This window comes from Peromyscus californicus, unplaced genomic scaffold, assembly GCF_007827085.1.
Source record: "Peromyscus californicus insignis strain IS unplaced genomic scaffold, ASM782708v3 Scaffold_5__1_contigs__length_169319896, whole genome shotgun sequence".
In the NCBI taxonomy this organism is placed as follows: domain Eukaryota; kingdom Metazoa; phylum Chordata; class Mammalia; order Rodentia; family Cricetidae; genus Peromyscus; species Peromyscus californicus.
In genome coordinates, this window is record NW_026294573.1 from 62,626,838 (window position 1) to 62,646,881 (window position 20,044).

At 42.7% G+C, this 20,044-nt stretch overlaps 1 protein-coding gene across 1 annotated transcript; it reads left to right on the forward strand.

Moving 5' to 3' along the window:
* Window positions 1-9,568: 9,568 nt before the first annotated feature.
* LOC128097404 (interferon alpha-12-like) lies at window positions 9,569-10,138 on the forward strand. Its single transcript, XM_052717900.1, has one exon. The coding sequence runs from the start codon at window positions 9,569-9,571 to the stop codon at window positions 10,136-10,138; it is 570 nt and encodes a 189-aa protein (XP_052573860.1).
* The last annotated feature ends 9,906 nt before the right edge of the window (window positions 10,139-20,044 follow it).

The window sequence follows — 20,044 nt, forward strand, 5'->3', positions numbered from 1 at the left end:
TTCTTCCATCCCAGGGACCAGATTAGGAAAATAGAAACAAACATCTTGGGACTCAGCTGCTTCTCTCTGTGATAACCTAAACCCCTCCAAGTCTCAGGTTACTATTTCCTTTTCAATTTAACCTGCTTTTTAGGTCTTTTTTTTTAAATTATAATTTGGGGCATTAAAATTCTGGGATTTGACTCTGTTCTGTTACATTTTCTTGAAAATTGTTATGTCCATATTCTCATTCATATGCCAGAGTTACTAACTTGCTAGAGCCATACAATGTTAAAGAACCAAATGTGAGGGCCCAACATACCCGAAGGTAGCCAAGGAAGTGATCTGTGTGCACCAGCCAATTCCCACAAGTCCCACAGTACAGCTGGGCCACTTCATCCCTAGAGGTGTCAGTGGTCCACTAACAAAGGGAGTGCAGAAGGGCTGGCTACGCACCCAGACACTTGTGGGTGGGGCTGCAAGGTCATAACACCGCACCATCTGGGAGCAGCTGAGGCTTACCAGGGTCAGTAATAACACTGTGATTGTGACCAACCTTCTGCCCTTACTGACTGGCAAGCTCCAAAATCCATTGTAAATCTCAAGGATGTCCCTGGGGTCATAGAAATGCAGTGAATTGACAGAGCCCTGTGTAGCTAGAGTTTTCCTGCCTGGCCCACAGTCAGGACAAATCTCTATCACCTGCCAGTCCCACAGCCGTCAGACCCAACCAAGTAAACACAGAGACTTATATTGGTTACAAACTGTATGGCCGTGGCAGGCTTCTTGCTAACTGTTCTTACAGCTTAAATTAATCCATTTCTATAAATCTATACCTTGCCACGTGGCTTGTGGCTTACTGGCATCTTCACATGCTGTTTCTCATCGTGGCAGCTGGCAGTGTCTCTCTGACTCAGCCTTCCACTTCCCAGCTTTATTCTCCTCCTTGTCCCACCTACACTTCCTGCCTAGCCAATGGCCAATCAGTGTTTTATTTATTGACTAATCAGCAACACATTTGCCATACAGAACATCCCACAGCACTCCCCCCCCTTTTTTTTCCAAAAGGAAGGTTTTAACCTTAACAAAGTAAAATTACATATAATTTGGGAATTTGGGCATAGCTTCTCTTACTACTTCCTGCTGGAGGGGGGCGCTATATCTTATGGGGACACAAAGAAAATTTTAGGATTATGGAATAGTCCATGAGGCTGTATTGTCTGAGCCAGTTGCCTTCAAAGCATTCTGAATGTTGGATCATCTGGGCCATGGTGTCATCGGAGACCTTTCAGGGGGTCTTGGCTGGTCAAGCCTGATGTATCTTAATCTGGAACAAATCCATAGCCTCTGGCTTTCTGTGGGAACAAAAGCAGAGTCTCCTTTCCAAAGCAACATATCCTTACATCCAAATTTTGAAGTCAAGGTATCTTTAAATATACATATTGGTTTAACTCAGCTTCCTTTACAATCAAATATCTCTCTGCAGTTAAGAATCCCAAAGACGCCGGGCGGTGGTGGCTCATGCCTTTAATCCCAGCACTCGGGAGGCAGAGGCAGGTGGATCTCTGTGAATTCGAGGCCAGCCTGGACTGCCAAGTGAGTTCCAGGAAAGGCGCAAAGCTACACAGAGAAACCCTGTCTTGAAAAACCAAAAAAAAAAAAAAAGAATCCCAAAGACAACACAATCCAGATTCTCTGTGTAATATTCATCTTTACGTGGCTTATTTTCTATATTAATTTTACTGTCTCTTTAAAGACTTTATTTTTTTAAAACTATGTATTTGTTTATATAACTGTATATATCACCTTTTTTATCTCTTTGAAGCCTATATATATCTTACACACATTGTAAACTATTACATCTGAATATGTCTTATTGTGAATCTATTGCTTTAAACTGCAGCAGCTGTGGCTGCTGGCTCCACCCACCTCAGCTTCCCAACATGGCCGTGGTACTTTACCGCCAGCTCTGGGAGCTATCATGGGTCTATGCTTTTATCTAAGCAGCGTGTAGCCCAGAAACCTTTTTTTGTTTTGTACTAGCAAAGGCTAAATCCACCATGTAGCTTAATGTGCCACTTGCAGAGGCCTCATTCCCGCCATACTGCAGGTCAAGCAGGTACGCTAGGAACCCACCAGTAGCTCAAACCGGCAGCTGCCACTCATTTGAGAGAGACAATTAGGAAGCTGTTTTTAGCTCCATTTTAGAATCTTTTTTTCTCAGTTTTTAGGTGGAAACTCTTGCCACCACGTTGGATGCCAGCCCTGCCCTCATGACTTGTCTTAGTTAGGGTTCCTATTGCTGTGAGGAGACACCATAACCACAGCAACTTGTATAAAGAAAACATTTAGTCTAGGGGGCTCGCTTACGGTTCAGAGGTTCAGTCCACCATGGTGGGGAACATGGCGGCATACAGGCAAGCATGGTGCTGGAGAAATAGCTGAGTGTCTTACATCTTGCAGGCAACAGGAAGTCAACTGACTCACTGAGAAGTATCCTGAGTATATGAAACCTTAAAACCAGCTCCTACAGTGACACACTTCCTCCAATAAGACCATACCTATTCCAAGAGGGCACACCTCTTAATAGTGCCACTCCCTTTGGTGGGCGTTTTCTTTCAAACCACAACATGACTAAACCCAATGAACTGGGAAGGAATTGGGAGCTGATAGGTATCTCCGGTTAGATATTTCCCTATTCTGAGTTCAGAGAAGACTGTATCAGAAGTCAGAAGCTCAGTTGCCAGAAACTGAAGTAAATGCCATGGTCCTCAAAGAAACATTTAAGAACTTGGTCCACAGAGATGCTTTAAGCATTGGCTGGAATTGTTTTCAGGAGACAGAACACTACCAATGGATAGCACTTAGTCATTTATTTTGGTCATCTCAATTAGAAAGAATATGACTCCACAATATTCCCACAGAGACAGAGCCAGCCTCAGTCTCTCCAGTGTGGGTGACACTGAGCCCACAGCACAATCAGAGAACTGGAAAGAAGGAAGTCTATTGCACTGTGGACTGCAAACTTCTGTTTCCTTCCTGGGAGTTTAGTCTTCACAGTGCAGGTGCCACCCACCAAGTGTCTTCTCTATTCAAATGGGGATGACTAGGCAAAACAAAACTCCCTTTGTGGCCTTAGCGCCAAGCCTAGGGTGTCAGAGCCCTCGCTTTTAGTCTTACAGATCTGGGCTTCAAGTAACAGGTGGCTCAACACCCAGTTGCTAATGTTACAACTCTGAGCTTGGGGTGTTGGTACCTGGAGCTTTTAGTGTTACCCAACTCCGCAGTAGTTGGAGCTAGTAACTCCCAGCAGCTCCCTGAAACTCTTCACACAGCCCAGCTTGCAACAGGCTTGGATCTCAGCTCTTTAGTTTCAGCTCTTTTCTGTATCTCACCTTCTAGTCTTGACTGTCTGTGGCTTCTGCTCCCAGCCTCCACCTGGTGCTAACTTTCTCTGACTAGTGTTGAGCTAGCAATGATCACTTTAGCCCATTAATCTGTGATAACGACCATAATTAGGCAGCAAACCACTTAAATGGGGCTTTACTGGGCTGGGGCTGCAGCCCAGGGCTAAGGAAGAGGTGTCAGTACACAGGAAGAAGGTCTCCTTATTGCTCCCAAGAGAATAAGGAGTCCTGCTTGTATAGCGAGTCGTGCACACACCCCAGCTAATAGGAGCAGTCCTCTTCCCTGCATGAAGACCTCTGCAGGGAGGCCTGGCTATCTGGAATAGATGTAGGCAGAGTCATCCGGGGGGCTATGTGAAGCCGAATGGCTGTCTTTCTGACGTTTTAAAATGATGATTGTCTTGAGGACAACTGGAGGAAATGCTGAAGAAGCAGCTGATTGATTGACAGCTTCTGCCATCCATGGAAAATGGCTGAGCTGAGGCTGTGTGGGGGCCACCCAGATGGAGCCTCAGGAGTGGCTGCAATGTCAATTACATCCCTGGTTAGCTCAGAACCGTGGAGGAAGTAGCAGGGGCTCCCACTCCCATTCCCACCCTTGTGTCTGCTGAAACTAGGGGACTCATTCTGTTCTGCTACCTGACACCTGCCCATGCAATGGGTACCTGGGGGGGAAGAGTTTGACAGCTGTCAATCAAATAGTCAAGTGATGTTTGACGGCTTCAGTCTATTTAACAGGAAAGAACATAAAGGAGTTCTGGCAATAAACATCTAATGTGAAATTAATATTTTTTTGCCAGTGAACTTTCACCCAATATTTAATCTGTAAGGAAAAGATACCCCACTATGAAGAGTTGGGTCTTCCTGATCTGTCTCACAAGGAGTTATTCATAGGTCACAAAATCTCACAATTACAGCCAAGATGTAGCCCGTTTAAAAACAAAACAAGATTAAACGAACACTCAAATAGAGGGGGCACGTGAGGATGTCTTGAAATGATTCTCCTGGACTAATTTGACATCTCACTGGCACTTGCTTCCTTGTGCATTTCCTTCCTTCTTTTCTTCCCTTCATTTCCTCTTTTCTTTTTTGTCTCCCTTGAGCCCCCTTCTGTCCTCACAGGGAATTGTACAGCCCAGGCTCTTCTTGAAGATGCTCTAAAGCTGAGGCTGGACTTCAACTCCCCATCCTCCTGTGTCTAGCTCCTAAGAGCTTGGATTAGTGGTGAGTACCACGTTAGCTTATCTTTGGTTATTTAAAAAGGTGTTTATTGCAGTTTTTAACAATAATTTTAAAATCAATTCAGCTGCTCTTTTGCCAGTATGATTAAACAAGATACATGAAAAATATTTGATTCCAAGGAATCAGGCCTTAATTCACAACAGTTTTAATGTTATTGATGTTAATGTGTTAATGTGTAATGTTCTTATTCATTTTTCATGTCATATTTATAATATTTACATATTTCTTGGAACACATAACACTTTTTTTTACTTTACATGAAAATTTATCAAATGCATTCACCTTTTCTTTCTATTAGATTTTTTTTCTAAAAAGAAAATCTAAATCCATACCTAGGCTTTCTAAAGCAAACTGAGAAAATGATGGTTGTATTTTTTCATTCATTCGTGTCTTAGTATTCTATTGCTGTGAGGAGACACCATGAGCAAAGCAACTCATATAAAAGAAGGCATTTAATTTAGGACTCACTATTCCAGAAGACAGCAGGGTCTATGACCACTATGGTGGGAAGAAGACAGGCATGGCACTGGAGCAGTAACTAAAAGGTTTACGTCCTGATCCTCAGACAGCAGGCAGACACACAGAGAATGGGCCTGGCTGGGCATTTGAAACTGCAAAGCCCACCCCAGTGACACAGCTCCTTCAGCAAGTCTACACCCCTTAACTCTTTCCAAACAGTTGCATAAAGTGGGGACAAAGCATTCAAACATAGGGGGACTGAAGGGCCTTTGTGATATGGAAGCTCTGCCCAGTCTCTACATAATAAAGGAAAGTCATAGAGCTAAGAGAGCTAGCTCATTTCCCATTTAAAGGAAGCAAGGAAGGAGGCAGGCTGAAGACTAAAGTTAAAAATTTGTTCCCAAAAGAGCAATATTTGGTTATGAAACCAATCTGGTTACTCTGTGTATGTTTACATGTATGTATGCACTTTGAGTTTCTACCACAGATCTTTCTCATTGGAATATTTTCTATCTATATTTGGTGTGGTAGTTTGAATGTAATTGGCCCCCATAATCTCACAGGGAGTGGCACTCTTAGGAAGTATGGCTTTGTTGTAGTGGGTATGGCCTTGTTGGAGGGAGTGTGTCACTGTAGGGGCGGACTTTGAAGTTTCCTATGCTCAGGATACCACCCAGTGTCTCAGTTGATTTCCTGTTGCTTGTAAGATGTAGGACTCTCAGCTACTACTCCAGCACGTTTACCTGCCTGCATGCCACCATGCTCCCTATCATGATAATAATGGACTGAACCTCTGAAACTGGAACCAAACCACCCCAATTAAATATTTTCTTTATAATAGTTACCATGGTCACGGTGTCTCTTTACAGCAATAGAAATCCTAACTAAGAAATTTGGTATATCTGAGGTTTATTGGGAAAATTAACATTTTATTTAAAACTTAGTGTCTGCATCTTGTGTTTTCAGGCCACAGGGAAAGCACACAAATGAATGACTCCCCACAAAAAAGGAAGAAAAACAATGAAGAAATGTTTTGAAAATGAAAATATTTGAAATATTCTTTCTGACTGCTCTGTTATCTCAAAGTCTTCCAGGAATCATTAACCCTGAGCACACTCATTTCCCAGTCCTCTCATGTCTGCTCCTCCATTCTTAGGATTCCCTCCTCCATAAAAAAGAAGAAGTAAAAAAGAGAAAAAAAACCCCACATCTTTGTGTTGCTCATGTACTCACTGGAGCATGGTAAATCTCCCAGGGGGAAGCCCCTTAAAGAAATCTGAGTCCTTTCCTACCTGCTCTACCGTCAGAAGCCATTAATTTTGAATATCTGCATTTCAGCATCCTTATCACAATTTTTGAGAGTTCTCTTGGATGGCTTTCTATCTAGGTTGTTATTTGGGGGGGAGGGGGATAAGAGGGAGGGGTTGTCACCAAGGTCTTCTGTGTCCCTCCATCTCAATTGTGAGTCTGCAGTCATCAATACCATGGTAAAAGCAGCTTCCTTGCCCTTTGCAGTCATCAGGAGCACAGATCATGGACTTACACATGGTTTCTAGTGACAGCCCAGAGCACAGACATCCACATGGTTTCCAGGGTCGGCAAGTGCCACGGACCTCAGCTTGGTCTCCAGTGGCAGTTCACACTAGTTCAGACCTCTGCTGCTGCAGGGGTCATAGACCCCATCATAGCCCTTGATGGCAGCACATGCCAAGGACATCAACATGACCTTAGGTGGCTGAGCAGGCCACTCATATCAACATCGCCTTTGGTGGCAGCACAGCCTGAGGACATCAACAAGAGTTCACAGACACCTGCATAGCTCCTAGTGGTAACACATGCCATGGACATCAACATAGACCCCAGCTACAATAGGACCACAGACTATACATGGCCCTTGGCAGCAGCATGGACCTGGACATCACTGTGGCCTCACATGGCAGCACAGGCCACTCACATCAGTATAGCCCCCAGTGTCAGCATGGACCTCTGACATCAATACGGCTTTAGGCTGCAGCACAGACCAAGGACTTCTGCATAGCCTTTGTTGGTAACTCAGGCCAGGGATATCAACACGGCTCCTAGCTGCTGTAGACCATGGACATCCACATGAACCTTCAGCTTCAACCTGGCTTCTGTCCGTGGATCACAGATACCAAGCGGCCTCCTGGGACAGTGTGAACCATAGAGATCTTTTGGGAAGGTCTAATCCAGACAATGAATGTTCTTCATCTTGGGCATCATGTCATTGCTCAGAACCAGGGTGATCTTGGTGTTGGGCAGCCAGTTCGGGGACTGAGTTGGAATGGATTCTCCAGGCTGCTGCACACCACCCTGCTGTCCCTGCTTGGAAACTGCATGTTCCCCCATCCACCACAGCCTTCTATGGAACCTATAACAAAGAGGCTCTAGTTCCGCCTCTCTCCACCACTCACTCACCACTCCTTCCTCTATCCTTCACCCCTCCACTGAATATTCCTTCCTCACAGTGGCAGTGGAAACTGCAGTGTGTGTGTGTGTGTGTGTGTGTGTGTGTGTGTGTGTGTGTGTGTGTGTGTGTCTCCGTCCCAGACAGGTTTACATGCCACAAGTCATTGGTCAGGTTCAAGGTTTTTGATTTCTGAAGCACCATAAATCCTGGACCATTGCCAAGACTCATCTCAGAAATCCTCCTGCTGTCCAGAGGCAGGGTGATGTTGCAGCTATGCAGGGCATCATAGGGGCAGGTTCTGTGAAGCTCCTGCTGCGGCACACCTCTCTGCCCTCTATGTCTACTGCTCCAAGGCTTGTCAGGCTCCTATTTTGTGCTTGTAGCCTACAGACAACATTGTTTTTATACCACTCTGTCTCCTAGCAGAGAAAGAAGCTCCAGCCTTGGCTGCAGCATGCTGGGTTCTGGTTGGCTGGCCTAGGACTGGCCCTATTCAGTTATGACATATTTCCCTGGGAGCTCTAGGCCAGTGCACATCTCTGTCTCTAGGCAGGACCGCTGTGCTTGTAGGCTGCAGGCAGCACTGTGGCCCTGCTCCCACTGTCTCCCAGAAGGGCAAGCAGGACTAGCCACAGCCAGGATGGCTCCATGCCAGGGCCTAGCTAGTTGCCCTAGGGCTGGCCCTGTTCAGCAATGTTGCTGCAGGAGCTCCAGAGAGCCACACTTCTTCCTGTCATCAGTGCCAGCAGCCCCATGGCTCATCAGGAATGATTTCTGTGCTTGCAGCCTGCTGGCTGAGATGTGGTAGTGAAGGCTACAGATTTAGCGTTTTCCATGCCTGGCTTTGTTCCCCCATCATTCCTTCCACATTTTTGAGTCCACATTTTAAAAGTATCTTCCCATAAGACTTGCTTTATTTTTGTCTTAGTTGTTCTGGAGCAATTGCAGGCCCTGCAGACCCCTTTTCCCTGAGGCATCACATCTCAGAGCCTCCATGGGTCTCTGAGCCTCCTTGGAGCTCAGCATCATGTGCTGGCAGCCAACACCATCTTCGTTCTATGAGATTTAGATATTAATATATAATATATTCACCTTTACACTTCAATAAATGTATAAAACTTTAACTTCTCAAAATACTCGAGTTCTATTTTCTTTTCTTTTGTTATTATTGTTTTTTTAATCAGAGTTTCTCCATGTAGCCCTGGCTATCCTGGAACTGACTACAGAAACCAACCTATCTTTCAATATAAATAACTACCTACCTCTGCCACCCAAATATTAAAAATGAAGACATGAGCAACCACACTTGGCTCAATTTGTATTTTATTCATTTAATTTATCGTTGTTCTTTATTGTGTGTGTCTGATGTAGAGGCATGCACACATTGGTGTGTTTACATTTGCATGTGTGTGTTCACGCAAGTTGATTCCAGATGTCAATGTCCAGTTCCTAATTCCCTCCCTCCCTTGTTTTCTCTGACATTTAAGCTAGGGCTCAACATTACAGTTATATTGGATAGCCTTAAAGTTCTAAGGACCTGTCTGTGTCACCTCCCAAGTTTCAGGATTACAAGCATGTGTTTCTGTGCCTGTTTTACACGAGTGCTGGGAAACCAATCAGGTGCTCACACGTGCGCTTCAAGAACGTGAATGACTGAGCTATTCAATAGCTTCTATGTACACTTTTTCATGAATATTTTTCATTCTTTACATTAGATGAGCAAATTTCATACATTTGAGGTATATGTGTTCTATAAAAGGTAATGGGAATTTATTTAGAAAAGAACCTCTAAAAATGGCTTTATTGAGGGGATCATGGAAAGTTGACATAATAATGAAAACAAAAATGGTTGAGAAAAAAGCCCAGACACCAGCAGAGAATGAGTGAGAGAAAGTGAAAAGAGAATTGGGAAGTAAGTAGGGGGATTAGAAAGTGGGAAAGAGTGCTTTCCCCTATTTAAGACTCATGCACACAAGATGGACTTCAGAGAACCCAGAGGGGAAAGTTCAGGACCACAGAGCCCAGAGGACCAGCAGCATCTGCAACATTCACAATGGCCAGGCCCTGTGATTTCCTGACACTCCTGGTGGTGATGCACTACTGGTCAAGCTGCTGTCTGGGATGTGACCTGCCTCAGACTCATCACCTCAGGAACAAGAGAGCCTCCACACTCCTGGCACAAATGAGGAGACTCTCCCCTCTCTCCTGCCTGAAGGACAGAATGGACTTTGCATTCCCTCTGGAGGAGGTGGATGCCCAGCAGATCCAGAAGGCTCAAGCCGTCCATGTCATGGGTGAGGTGACCCAGCAGGTCCTGACCCTCTTTACCTCGGATGAATCATCTGATGCTTGGGAGACAACCCTCCTAGACACATTTCGTGATGAGCTCAAGGAGCAGCTCAAAGACCTGCAAGCCTGTCTGATGCAGCAGGTGGATGTGCAGGAACCTTCCCTGAGCCCGGAAGACTCCCTGGTGGATGTGAGCAACTACTTCCACAGGATCACTGTCTACCTGAAGGAGAAGAAACACAGCCCCTGTGCCTGGGAGGTGGTCAGAGCAGAAGTCAGGAGAGCCCTGTCTTCCTCAGCCAACCTGCTGGCAAGACTGACTGAGGAGGAGTAAGTCCTGAGCCAAAGTGGGGAGGACTCTCCTGGACGAGGATCCTGCGTCTCCCTGCACCAATGCTGCTCTCTCAATGCTCTCACTCATTTTGATACCCTTCAATCAACCTTCCTGGATGTTTCATCAGTTATGAGCAGTACTGTGTATATAGTGTAGACTTTAGCTTCCAGATTGATCCAGTTATTTGTATTTATGTATATAAATATTTATTTATTTAACTATGAAATTCAAGTTAATACCATGTGAAATTTTACATTTTCTTCAAAACAAGAGAGTATTTTCTCTATATGTAATAGATGATTTTTCTGTGTCATTAAATATTATATTAATTTTATATTTGTCCATTCTTATATCCTTGCAATGCTATAAATTTCATTAAAATGACACATCACAGAATAAAAACCCCGTACATTTCTAGTGTACATTGTGTGCTGGTTAGTTTTATGGCCACTAGATATAAGCTAAAATCATCTGAATGGAGGGAATATCAAAAAGAAATGCTTCCATGTGGTGGGTCTGCAGGCAAGCCTGTAGGACATTTTCTTTGTTTTATTATTAAGAACTTTTTTATTCATTTTACATACCAATCATAGATCTCTCTTCCTTCCTCCCACCCATCCAGCCTTCCCCCAACCTATACCTCATTCCCTCCCACAAGAAAGTAAGGCCTCCCATGGGGATTCTGCAGAGCCTGATGCATTCAGTTGAGGCAGGTCTAAGCCCTTTCCCCTGCCTCAAGGCTGTTCAAGGTCTCCCACCATAGGCAGTGGGCTCCAAAACGCCAGCTCATGCACCAGGGAGGGATCCTGATCCTACTGCCAGAGGGCCCCTTAAGCAGATCAAGCTACACAACTATCTCACTTATGGAGAGGGCCCAGTCACATGGAGGCTCCATAGGTGTTGGTCTAAATTTCATGAGTGCTCACTAGTTTGGTTTGTCTGTCTCTGTAGGTTTCCCCATCATAATCTTGATGCCCTTGCTCTTAGACTCCCTTCTCTCTCTCCTCAACTGGACTCCTGGAGCTCGGCCTGGTGTTTGGCTGTGGATCTCTGCATCTGCTTACATCAGTTACTGGAGAAAGGCTCTATGATGACAGTTAGGGCATTCACCTATCTTACCACTGGGGCAAGCTAGCCCAGGCACCCTCTCCACTATTGCCAGTAGTCCAAGCTGTGTTCATCCTTGTGAATGCCTGGGAACTTCTCTTGCACCCAGCTTCTCTCTATCCCTGTGATGTCACCCTCCATCATGGTATCTCTCTCATTGCTCTCCCACTTCACCCCTGTTCCATTTCAAACATCCCATTCCCTTATGTTCTCATCTCCCATCCCCTACCATCCATTGCCCCCCCCCCATCCCTAGTTTACTCATGGAGATATCATCTATTTCCCCTCCCAGGGAGATCCATGCATTCCCTCTTAGGGTCCTCCTTGCTAGCTAGCTTCTCTGGAGCTGTGGGTTGTAGTCTGGCTATCCTTTGCTTTACATCTAGTATCCACTGATGAGTGAATACATACCATGCTTGTCCTTCTGAGTCTGGGTTACCTCATTCAGGATGATATTTTCTAGTTCCATCCATTTGCCTGCAAATTTCATGATGTCATTGTTTTTTACTGCTGAGTAGTACTCCATTGTGTGTATGTACCACATTTTCTTAATCCATTCTTCAGTTGAGGGGCATCTAGGTTGTTTCCAGGTTCTGGCTATTATGAATAATGCTGCAATACACATAGTTGAGCATGTGCCCTTGTGGTATGATGGAGCATTCCTTGGGTATATGCCCAAGAGTGGTATAGCTGGGTCTTGAGGAAGATTGATTCCCAGTTTTCTAAGAAAGCACCATATTGATTTCCAAAGTGGCTGTACAAGTTTGCACTCCCACCAACAGTGGAGGAGTGTTCCCCTTGCTCCATATCCTCTCCAACATAAGATGTCTTCAGTGTTTTTGATCTAAGCCATTCTGACAGGTGTAAGATGGTATCTAAGAGTCATTTTGACTTGTATTTCCCTGATGACTAAGGATGTTGAGCAATTCCTTAAATGTCTTTCAGCCATTTGAGATTCTTCTGTTGAGAATTCTCTGTTTAGCTCTGTAGCCCATTTTTTAATTTGGTTGTTTGGTATTTTGATATCAAGTTTTATATATTTTGGAGATCAGACCTCTGTCAGATGTGGGGTTGGTGAAGACCATTTCCCATTCTCTAAGCTGTAGTTTTGTCTTATTTACTGTGTCCTTTGCCTTACAGAAGCTTCTCAGTTTCAGGAGGTCCTATTTATTAATTGTTGCTCTGTGTCTGTGCTACTGGTGTTATATTTAGGAAGTAGCCTCCTGTGCCAGTGCGTTCAAGACTACTTCCTACTTTCTCTTCTATCAGATTCAATGTAACTGGTTTTATATTGAGGTCTTTGATCCACTTGGACTTGAGTTTTGCTCATGGCAATAGATATGGATCTATTTGCAATCTTTCACATGTTGACATCCAGTTATGCCACTACCATTTGTTGAAGATGCTTTCTTTTTCCATTATACAGTTTTGGCTTCTTTGTCAAAAATCAGGTGTTCATAGGTGTAACATGAATCTTAAAAGGTCTTATTAATAAAAGCAAACCTGGAGCCAGGTATTGCTGTGAACACTGGAAGATCAGAGAAGCAGAACAAGCCACAGCTTACCTCACCTTGCCAACTTCTCAGCCATTCCTGTTTCCTCAGACTGGAAGCCTCTGAGTCCTAATCTGGAATTGATCTCAGCTGAACTGCTGCTCAAAAGCCTTAAAGCTTAACCAGATCTAGTTCCTGGTTTTCATGCCTTCTATACCTTTCTGCTTTCTGCCATCATTTCCTGGGATTAAAGGCATAAGTCACCATGCCTGGCTATTTACAGTGTGGCTTTGAACTCACAGAGATCTGGATGGATCTCTGCCTCCCAAGTGATAGGATTAAAGGCATCTGTGCCACCATTTTCTGGTCTCTATGTCTATCTAGTGGCTGTTCTGTCCTCTGAGTCCAGATAAGTTTATTAGGATGCACAATATATTGGGGGACACAATATATCACCACACATAGGTGTGTGGGTTAATGTCAGGGTTTTCAATTTGATTCCATTGGTCCACATGTTGGTTTTTATGCCAATACCAAGCTGTTTTTTATTACTATAGTTCTATAGTAGAGCTTGGTTTCAGGGATGGTGATGCTTCCAGAGATGGCTTTATTGGACAGTATCATTTTAGCTATCCTGGGTTTTTTGTTTTTCCATATGAAGTTGAGTATTGTTCTTTCCAGTCCTGTGAAGAATTGTGTTGGGATTTTGATGGGGATTGCATTGAATCTGTAGATTGCTTTTGGTAAGATTGCCATTTTTACTATGTTAATGCTACCTATCCACAGGCATAGGAGATCTTTCCATTTTCTGATATGTTCTTCAACTTCACCTCTAGTGCTTTATAATATATATTATGTGACTGTTCTTTGTGCAATACTAAAGAAGAACATATCTTCATATTAAATTGTGAGAATACAATTTTTTAAATTTGTGTCTTCTCTTTGGTAATTTAATACACGAATACTATGTATTTACATCATATGCACACTTTATTCCCTGCCCCTGACTCTTCCTAGACCTCCCACCACATTCTCATCCTAACATCACGCCTTGTTTCACTTCTTTGTCTTTTTATTATAGCCTAACTGGTCCAATTAGTAATTTCCACGTTTGCATAGGTATAGGGTGATAGCTACTGAAGAATAAGCCATTTACCATGGGCCACACCACTGAAGAAAATTGACTCTCTCTCAGTGGCCATCAACTGCCAGGGATCCTCAGTTAGGGATGGGGAATTTGAGCCCTTCCCTCTCTATGCTGGAGTGTTGCCTGGCTTGATCTTGTCTTCAGTTCTTTTCCCACAATCACAACTGCCCTGAGCTCATAAGTGCTATAGCCCTGTCGTATTCAGATTTTTTTCAGCAATCTTCCTCAACCTTTGGCTCTACAGTCTTTCTGCCCCTTCTTCTGCAATGTGCCATTAGCTTGGTTGGGGAAGGAGGTGTGATACTAACATCCCATGTAGGGGTGAGCACTGATAGTTGCTTATGCTCTCCTGTTTGATTAACTGTGAGTTTCTATATTAACCCTGTATAAGCAAGTTTCTTTGATGAGGGTTAAGTATTTCACTAGCCTAAAAGTATAAAATGTAAGTATTTAAAAAGGTCTCTCATACTGTGATCCTTTGGCAGAATAATATGGGGTCTCTGACCTCACAAGCCATAGGTTCTTGGCGACGTTTGCATTACAAGACTCGGGTTTCCTCTTTTGGAGCAGGCCAAAGTTTCCATTAGATTGCTGCTGATTACTCCTATGACATTCATGCCACTATTGCACTAATGGGCGTGGCTTTCTAGGCCAGTCTCTATGGTGGCTCACAGGGTTCACAGCTGGATAAGATGTTTCATGGATTTTCTCCCCTTTTCCACTTTGTAGAAAAGCACTTGTCCACTTTGTGAGAGGTAGCCAACAGAGGGGAAGCTTCAAGGTAGTATTAGATTAATTTCCCCATGTCCTGTGATCAAAGTGTAGTGATTTGTAAAGGGATGGGTTTTAGTGTGATATTTGCATTCATGTGTGTTGTAATGTGCTTTTATATATTTACTCCTCCATAATCCTCTCCTCTTCCCCCAAATACTTCACCCTGGTCCTATTTTTACAAAAAGGACCCTGGTCTATATGTATGTCATATAAAATATATATACATAATATATTCATATACAAATATTCATACATATATATCTTTGTAGATTCCACACATGAGAGAAAACATATGCTATGTATCTTTTCAAATATTTCTGTTAGAATCATGTTCTTGATATCTATTCAGATTCATATAAATCATTTATTCTGCTTTATATCTTAATAGTCTTTTAGTATGTGTTATAAGTACATCTTGTATTTTCTCCTTTTTATTTTTTCCTATATCTGACATAGCTGATAGAATTGACACACAGATATACAATGTACATAGCTTTTAAATATCCTTTCACCTTTTGATATACATCTAGGCTAAGTAAATATTTTGTCTATTATGAATGCTAACATATTAAACATGAATATTCTATTGTAAGATCACTTTGTTCTTTCTGATATATACACAGGAGTGGTACCGCTGGATCAAGTGGTAGCTCCACTATTAGCTTATGCGAAGAAACTCCACAGTGACACTCAGCACTAATTAACATCCACCTACACACCTGTATTCTCACCAGCATTTACGGAATGATAGCCATTCTGCTTGGTGTGAAGTGAAATGTGATTGTAGTTTTGATTTGAAATTTCTCTAATAGCTCATGATACTGAACATGTTTCAAGTATGTATTGGCACTTTGTATTTGCCCTTTTGAGAACTATCTCTTCATTCTCTTGCCCATGAATTAATGGAATTATACATTGTTTTGACATTTTAACATTTTTATCCTTTCTTGTATCTAATTCCTGGTCAGATGAATAGTGGAAATGCTTTTCCTTCCTCCCTGTAGACTATATTTTCACTTAGGCCATTGTTCTTTTGCTATGCTGAAAATTTGAAATTTTGTATATTTTTTGTCCAGTTCCCATTTCTCACTTCTTGCTGCTCCCTGGGCTGTCTGAGGCCTTTTCACAAAGCCCTTGTGTATAGCTCCTATGAAGTGTTTTCTCTAAGTCTGTCTTATCAACTTCCAAGTGTCTGCACTCACGTTCAGATCTTTCATCGTTTTGATGGACTGTTGTACCGAGGGGCAGATAGAGACCTGGTTTTATTCTCCCAGCCCCAGTTACAGAAGAGACTCTCCAGCCCCAGTGTGTGCTGGTGGTAATTCAGGGAGCTCAGGTGGATGCAGCTGTGTGTACTTATTTCTGGACCAACTGTTCCATTGCACTGATCCTCGAATCTCCTTCTGTATTAGTGTCCTGCTGTCTTGATTACTGTAACAGTGTAGTGCATGCAATCAGGTCTTGTAGTACCCCCAACACTGCGCTTTGTGCTTCCATGTGCATTTGAGGACTGACGTTTCTGTTTGAGTGCAATGTTGTTAAACTTTATTGAAACTTCATTAAATCTTAGGTCACAGTCATTTTTGTATTATCACTTCTTATTTCACAGCTTTAGGACTTCCCGAGTGCTATATTGAATGTTACTAACATTACTATTATTGCTTCCCATCTAAGAACAAAAGTGACTTCCTCTCTTTTGCTTTCATGAGAACTGACATCATATTTTCATTTCTATGCTAAGACCCAAAACTGGCTTTTACTCTCTAGGAAAATAGAAAAGACAAAAGTAAGTAAATCAGTAAATAACTAAATAGACAGCTAACTATCATGAAATTAGAATGGATGCTATCTACTTGTGTCGTTTTACTATCATCTATTATGGAGTAAATGTAACAAAAAGACAGAAGCGCAGAAGCCTGTCATTAAATGAATGCCTCAAAATACAGTAAAATTAAATGAAAAGTTAAATACAGTTCAAATACAAAAAACTATATACTGTTCAAATACAGTTTTCCTCTCTGGAAGAATAGTCTGATTGTCTCTACCATGCAGTTTTGAGTTGAGTGGAGATGGGGATGCAAGGACCTTAATCCCTTACTGTAATCAAACTGGATAAACATCCTTGGCCTTATTACTGTACAACTGTAATCAAATGCTCAGCCATCAGTAAATCTTGTACACCATCCAATCATTTTCAACAACAAGCATTTGATGATCAAGTGTGGATTATAATAAGAGTATTTGAGGGAACAATTAGTACTTATCTACTATGAATGAAATTATGAAAAGCTGGGCCAGGCGGTGGTGGTGCATGCCTTTAATCCCAGCACTCGGGAGGCAGATCCAGACGGATCTCTGTGAGTTCGAGGCCAGCCTGGTCTTCAAAGCGAGGTCCAGGAAAGGCGCAAAGAAACAGAGAAACCCTGTCTCGAAAAACCAAAAAAAAAAAAAAAAAAAAAAAAAAGAAAGAAAGAAAGAAACGCTGGAAAATGTTTACAGCAATGTAGACAAAACTCTTTGTTGATGTTATTGTCTGAGGATTCTTGACACTCTGGTCCCTGGAAACGTGAGTCACTACGGAAAACAAAACATGAACACATGAACACACTAAAGATAAGAGCAGTAATCCTCTAGGATTTATGGTACTGAAATCCAGGCAGACACCATATCCAGTATGAGAGCTGATGTCATCAGGGTGTGGTGAGAACACTCTCAGGGATTGCTGTACAAAGGAAGGACGGAGGGTACTGTGTCACTGTGCAGCAGTGAATGTGGGTAGACTCAAAAGCCACTGAGTGAGTCACATGGTACTTGGAAAATGGCATCACATTGGCATCAGGATCTCCACACACAGATGAAGAAGGAACCAGCATTCAGGGTAGGGGTCATTGTTACAGATTGAAGAACACTGTGGACATCAGTGGTAAAAGGTTAGACAGGGAGGGAGATGTCTACATTAGTCCTGAATTTGGGGGAATAGTGAGGCACAACCCCATGTCCTTCAGGAATTGGTTCCTGAGAGAGAGCAATATCAGCGAAGCTCTGTCAACTGTGATGAGTCACCCATGGGAATAAACAGAAAAACGTCTTCTGCTTCTTCATTCTGAGGAGCCTCTGTGTTATGAAGGCTCTGCCCAATCTCTACACAGTAAAGGAAACTCATAGACTCTCTCGTGACTGTGAGGAAATACTTCCACAGGATCACTGTCTACCTGACGGAGAAGAAACACAGCCCCTGAGCCAAAGTGGAGAGGACACTCCTGGGCTGGACCCTGCACCTCACTGCACAAATTCTGCTCTCTCAATGCTCTCATTCATTTCAGTATCCTTCAACCAACCTTCCTGGATGTTTCATCAGTTATGAGCAGTACTTCATAATATTGTAGAGACATTTGCCTCTAGATTCATCCAGCTATTTCTATTTAAATGTGTAAATATATGTGCAAAACTTTATTTAAGTATGAAATTTAAGTTATAATACTATGTGAAATTTTACATATTCTTTAATATAACTAAACATTTTCCTTTTATGGAATAAAATTATTTTTCTGTGACATCAAATATTATTAGTTTTGTATCTATCCATTCTTATATCTTTTCATACTATAAATTTTATTAAAACTGACACATTACATCATAAGAATTGAACCCATTTATAGGGTACATTATACTGGTTAGTTTTATGTCCACCAGATTCAAGCTAAAGTTATCTGAATGGACTGAATATCAAAAGAAATGCCTCCATGTGATGGCTCTTCAAGTAAGTCTGTAGGGAAATTTCTTAATTAATACTCGAAGAGAAGGTCCTGTCCCATTCTGGGAGGTTCCATCCTTAAGCGGATGGTCCTAGCTCTGTAAGAAAGCAAGCTGAGAAATCCCTGAGAAGCAAGCCAGTAAGCAGTACCCTTCCATGGCTTCTGCATCAGTGTCTTCCTGCCAGTTCCTGCCCTGTTTCAAGTTTTTGTTCTGACCTCCCTTGATGATGAACAGTGCTGTGGACAAGTAAGTCAAAACCACCCTTTCCCCTCCAAGTTGCTTTGGTCATGGTGTTTCATCGGAATAATAGTAATCCTAAGACAGAAATTGGTCCCAAGATTAAGGGGGCATTCATGTGACAGGTCTGATCATGAGTTTTGGGAAAGATTGTGGAAAGACTTTGGAACATGGGGCTAGAAAAGCCATTGAGTGTTCATAGCTTGGTTATCTGTTCCATGGGAGCTTGGAAGATAAGAATGTTGAGAGCTGCCGGGCAGTGGTGGCACATGCCTTTAATCTCAGCACTTGGGAGGCAGAACCAGGAGGATCTCTGTGAGTTCGAGGCCAGCCTGGCCTACAGAGTGAGATCCAGGACAAGCACCAAAACTACACAGAGAAACCCTGTCTCGAAGAAAAAAAAAAGAAAAAAAGAATCTGATTCTGGTTAGCCAGCAGAAATAACCAGCTGTGATTAACATGATACCAAAACCATTACAAGGAAACCTTGATTTTACTGAGACATTTGATGTTGGTGAGAAGGAGCTGAGATATCAGGGGAGGTTTAAAAAAAAAAGACCACTGTGTAACAATCATTGAGCTGGTGCTGGCTTGGAAGGCATGATGGTGTCAGCAGGTTATCTCAAGGTTGGCATTCTGTGGTACAGCTGGAGTCCCTCAAAAGAGCCCTGAGAGGCTACTCGTAAAAGTTCCGCGCTATTTCTGCAAGAGACTCCAGCCTTTTGGAGATGCCAGTACCTTGGGGGCTCCACAAGGAGAGCAGCAGGTGTGTATTGGAGCTGACCTGAGCCTAGGGATCAAGCTGTGTGTGCTGCAGGGGGTGGATCTGGAGAAGAGACCCAAGCCCTGAAGAAGATAGTGAGTGAATCTCAGATATTGGTCATTGAGTTCTTTGCACTGTTGGTGTTTGATTTGGCTTTGTTCAGATTGTGACTGTGTTCTACTTCTTCCCTCTAAAGTAAGAAAGTGTTTAATTTGTTTTTGATATTTAGAGGAGCCCACAATTGAGATACCTTGGGTTTTAAGTGAGAATTTGGATATTTTTAAAATTTGTATACCTTCATTTATTTTTATTTTATGAATGTTTTCACCTCATGTATGTTTGTTTGTCACACATATGTCTGTTTCCTGTGGAGGTCAGAAGGGAGCATCAGATCCTATTGAATAGGAGTTACAGGTGGCTGTGAGCCACTTTGTGGGTTCTGGGAATCAAACCCAGGTCCTCGGTGAGAGAAGTCAATGCTCTTCACTATTGAGCCCCCCTCCTGTCCCTGAGTTTGGATATTTTAAAGAGACTTTAAAATTTTAAGTGAGTGAATGCTTAAAAACTCTGTCACTCTTAAAACATGGACTATTTTATATTGTGATGTTCATATTAATGTGACTGTGGGG

Coding starts and splice junctions, on each gene's coding strand:
- LOC128097404 (XM_052717900.1), top strand. CDS start 9,569: ATGGCCAGGCCCTGTGATTTCCTGACACTCCTGGTGGTGATGCACTAC.